The sequence below is a fragment of the Aethalodelphis obliquidens genome, unplaced genomic scaffold (genome assembly GCF_003676395.1).
Source record: "Aethalodelphis obliquidens isolate GAN/ISIS:26980383/991018 unplaced genomic scaffold, ASM367639v1 scaffold30, whole genome shotgun sequence".
NCBI lineage: Eukaryota > Metazoa > Chordata > Mammalia > Artiodactyla > Delphinidae > Aethalodelphis > Aethalodelphis obliquidens.
Window position 1 is genome coordinate 15,800,003 of NW_020837974.1, and position 3,229 is coordinate 15,803,231.

Below are 3,229 nucleotides of genomic sequence, written 5' to 3' on the forward strand. Positions count from 1 at the left end.
AGTAGTGGAAACAGCACCAGAACCCATGCAGATGTCTGGACTTGGAGTCTTAAATGCTTTAAAGTCCATGTTAACATTTCATTATTTTGATGCTGCGGCTTGCTTATATAATGGTAGTAACTTAATAATTAATTTCTCACTATTCTTTCCGATTTTTCCCTGGGCTATTTTCCTACCCTGGATTGATCATGCGCGCTATCTTGGACAATTCTGACCGGCTTGAGGTTTGCCAAGTGACCCATCTGCCCTCGTCTTAGAAAATGCTGGATTTGGTAAACTGCCTCTAGGGAAACAGAGCTCCGCCAGCCACTCCCAAGAGATCATGTAAATTACATCAAGGGAAATGAACCAAGGTATTTGTTCTGTAATCTCTCCGAGGTCAATTTCCCAAGCTGGTGGTTGATTAGTTAGTAATACATCTTTTAGACCAAAGGAAGCCCGCCTCTCGAGGGCAAAGTGATCATTGGCTGGTATGGCTGTCAATCACAAGGGGTATAAATAAGGGATGCCGGCGACTCCTCCCCCCGGACGGCCAGGAGCGCGTGGGGTGGCGGCAGTCAGGCTGCGCGAGTCGTGCCGGGGAGGCGCTGTGCGGTAATATCTGACTGTTACTCCTTAATAACTGGAAAGTAAAAAGGACTTCTGCTCCTCACTCCTCTTTTCCCCTCCCTGCCGGGCAGGCGTGATGGCGGAAGCCGCGGCGACGGGCGCCGGCGGAGAGGCGATGGCGGCGGTGGCGGCGGGGGAAGGCTCCTCGGGCCCGACAGGCTTGCCTCTAGGCCGGGGCTTCTCGAGCTACCGGCCCTTCGAGCCCCAGGCGTTGGGCCTCAGCCCGAGCTGGCGGCTGACCGGCTTCTCCGGCATGAAGGGCTGAGGCTGCAAGGTCCCGCAGGAGACGCTGCTCAAACTCCTGGCGGGACTGACGCGGCCAGAGGTGCGGCCGCCGCTGGGCCGGGGCCTGGTCGGAGGCCGTGAAGAGACGGCCCAGGAAGCCGGCCTGCCGGTTAGGGCGGAACCCAGCCCAACCTTACCAACCCTCGGCGTTGGGATGGACTCGTGCGTCATACCCCTGAGGCACGGGGGCCTGTCCCTGGTGCAGACTACCGACTTCTTTTACCCCTTGGTGGAAGATCCCTACATGATGGGGCGCATAGCTTGTGCCAACGTGCTGAGTGATCTCTACGCCATGGGCATTACTGAATGTGACAACATGTTGATGCTACTCAGCGTCAGCCAGAGTATGACTGAGGAGGAACGAGAAAAGATAACACCACTCATGATCAAAGGCTTTCGGGATGCTGCAGAGGAAGGAGGAACTGCAGTGACTGGTGGGCAAACGGTGGTAAACCCTTGGATTATCGTCGGTGGAGTTGCCACTGTGGTGTGTCAACCAAATGAATTCATAATGCCTGACAGTGCTGTTGTTGGGGATGTGCTTGTGTTAACCAAACCCTTAGGAACCCAGGTTGCTGTCAATGCCCACCAATGGCTGGATAATCCTGAAAGATGGAATAAAATAAAGATGGTGGTCTCCAGAGAAGAGGTAGAGCTGGCCTATCAGGAAGCCATGTTCAACATGGCTACCCTAAATAGAATTGCTGCTGGATTAATGCACACGTTTAATGCCCATGCAGCCACAGATATCACAGGCTTTGGCATTCTGGGTCACTCTCAGAACCTTGCAAAACAGCAAAGAAATGAGGTGTCCTTTGTCATTCATAATCTGCCAATCATTGCCAAGATGGCTGCCATCAGCAAGGCCAGTGGGCGCTTCGGGCTCCTTCAAGGAACCTCAGCAGAAACTTCTGGGGGGTTACTGATTTGTCTGCCAAGAGAACAGGCAGCTCGCTTTTGTTCGGAAATCAAATCTTCAAAGTATGGAGAGGGCCACCAAGCCTGGATCGTCGGCATCGTGGAGAAGGGAAACCGGACAGCCCGGATCATTGACAAGCCTCGAGTTATCGAGGTCCTGCCTCGAGGAGCCTCTGCTACCGCTCTTGCTCCTGAGAATTCCAGTACCTCCTCTGAGCCTAGCTTGTGAGATGGAATAGGGGAAGTTGTTTGGACTGTAGAGCCTTTGTACAGAATCACGGACAATTCTCAAGAGTTGATTTTAGGAAATTTCCAAAGAAGGCTGCCTGCGTAATAGTTCCAGCTGCCCTTTGTAGGTGATTTGAATCAGCCCATCAAAAGCTGCACATTCCAAGGCCAGAAGTAACATTTTGGACTTTCGGGGGGTAGGTTTGCTAATCTCTCGAGTGGAAAAAGAGCAGAAAACCCTCTGTTTCCTCTTTCCAAGAGCAAGATGAGGCTACTCAGGTTTGAGAGATTTTTCTCAGCACAGGGTTCATTGATTTCTGCCCAGGGAGTGAGATTATTTAAAATTACATAGACACCAAAAATAAGTTGCAAAAAGAAAAACATTTAGATCAGAAGCAAATAAGTTTGGACCAGTACTGTTGATAAATCTAAATTGTTAAGGGAGATTAAAATGCAATGTCAAATTCTTATTAGATTACTCTGAAATACTGGCTCTTTCCTACTCTGGACAAGAATTGAGCAGCTTGTCCAATGACTGGGAAAGGAGGACCTCCAACCACCTTACTTGGTCTCTGTTAATGACGTCTCTCCCTCTAAACCCCTTTAAGGACTGGGAGAGGCAGAGCAAGCCCCAGAGCCCAGGCCTTGGTGGACATTAAGATGTTAAATTCTTGTGTTGAAAATTCCTGGTGATTTAATCAATAAAGTGATTTCTAATGAAATAAAGAGGATTTTGTTGAAAAATTCTTCTGGCTAATGTTTGTATCCTTGGAATTCTGATTCTTTAACAGTCTTATAAAATGAACCAACTGATACATTTAGCGTTGACAGTAAAGGACTCGAGAACAGGCATAAATCCCAAGGACTAGAGGGTGGGAGAGGAAATAGGTAAAGAAAGGTGTCAACAAATCTTGGAACATGGCAAGTGGGTGGAAGAGGGGTAACTGACTTAGAAGAACAGAGGAAGGCGAAGTATAAATGCCTTCAGAGTTGGGGAACACTAACAGGAAGCAAGGAAATACGCTCCGAATGTACTAAGGAAGGTGGGGTCAAAGGGTGGGGATGAGAACGGAGATACTGGTTAAAAATTTATGCACAGGGCAATTAGATCTTTGCAGTTCTCAATCTTCTCCCCTGTGTCATACAACCAGGTGACTGCCTCTCACCTGTGTAGGTAAATGGAGGTTTG

General features: G+C 49.2%; 1 protein-coding gene across 1 annotated transcript; it reads left to right on the forward strand.

Annotated features, from left to right (window-relative positions):
* The first annotated feature begins 524 nt into the window (after positions 1-524).
* SEPHS2 (selenophosphate synthetase 2) lies at positions 525-2,786 on the forward strand. The gene has a single exon (XM_027126390.1). It carries the CDS (start codon positions 686-688, stop codon positions 2,039-2,041), a length of 1,356 nt encoding a protein of 451 aa, XP_026982191.1. The 5' UTR covers positions 525-685; the 3' UTR covers positions 2,042-2,786.
* Positions 2,787-3,229: the final 443 nt, after the last annotated feature.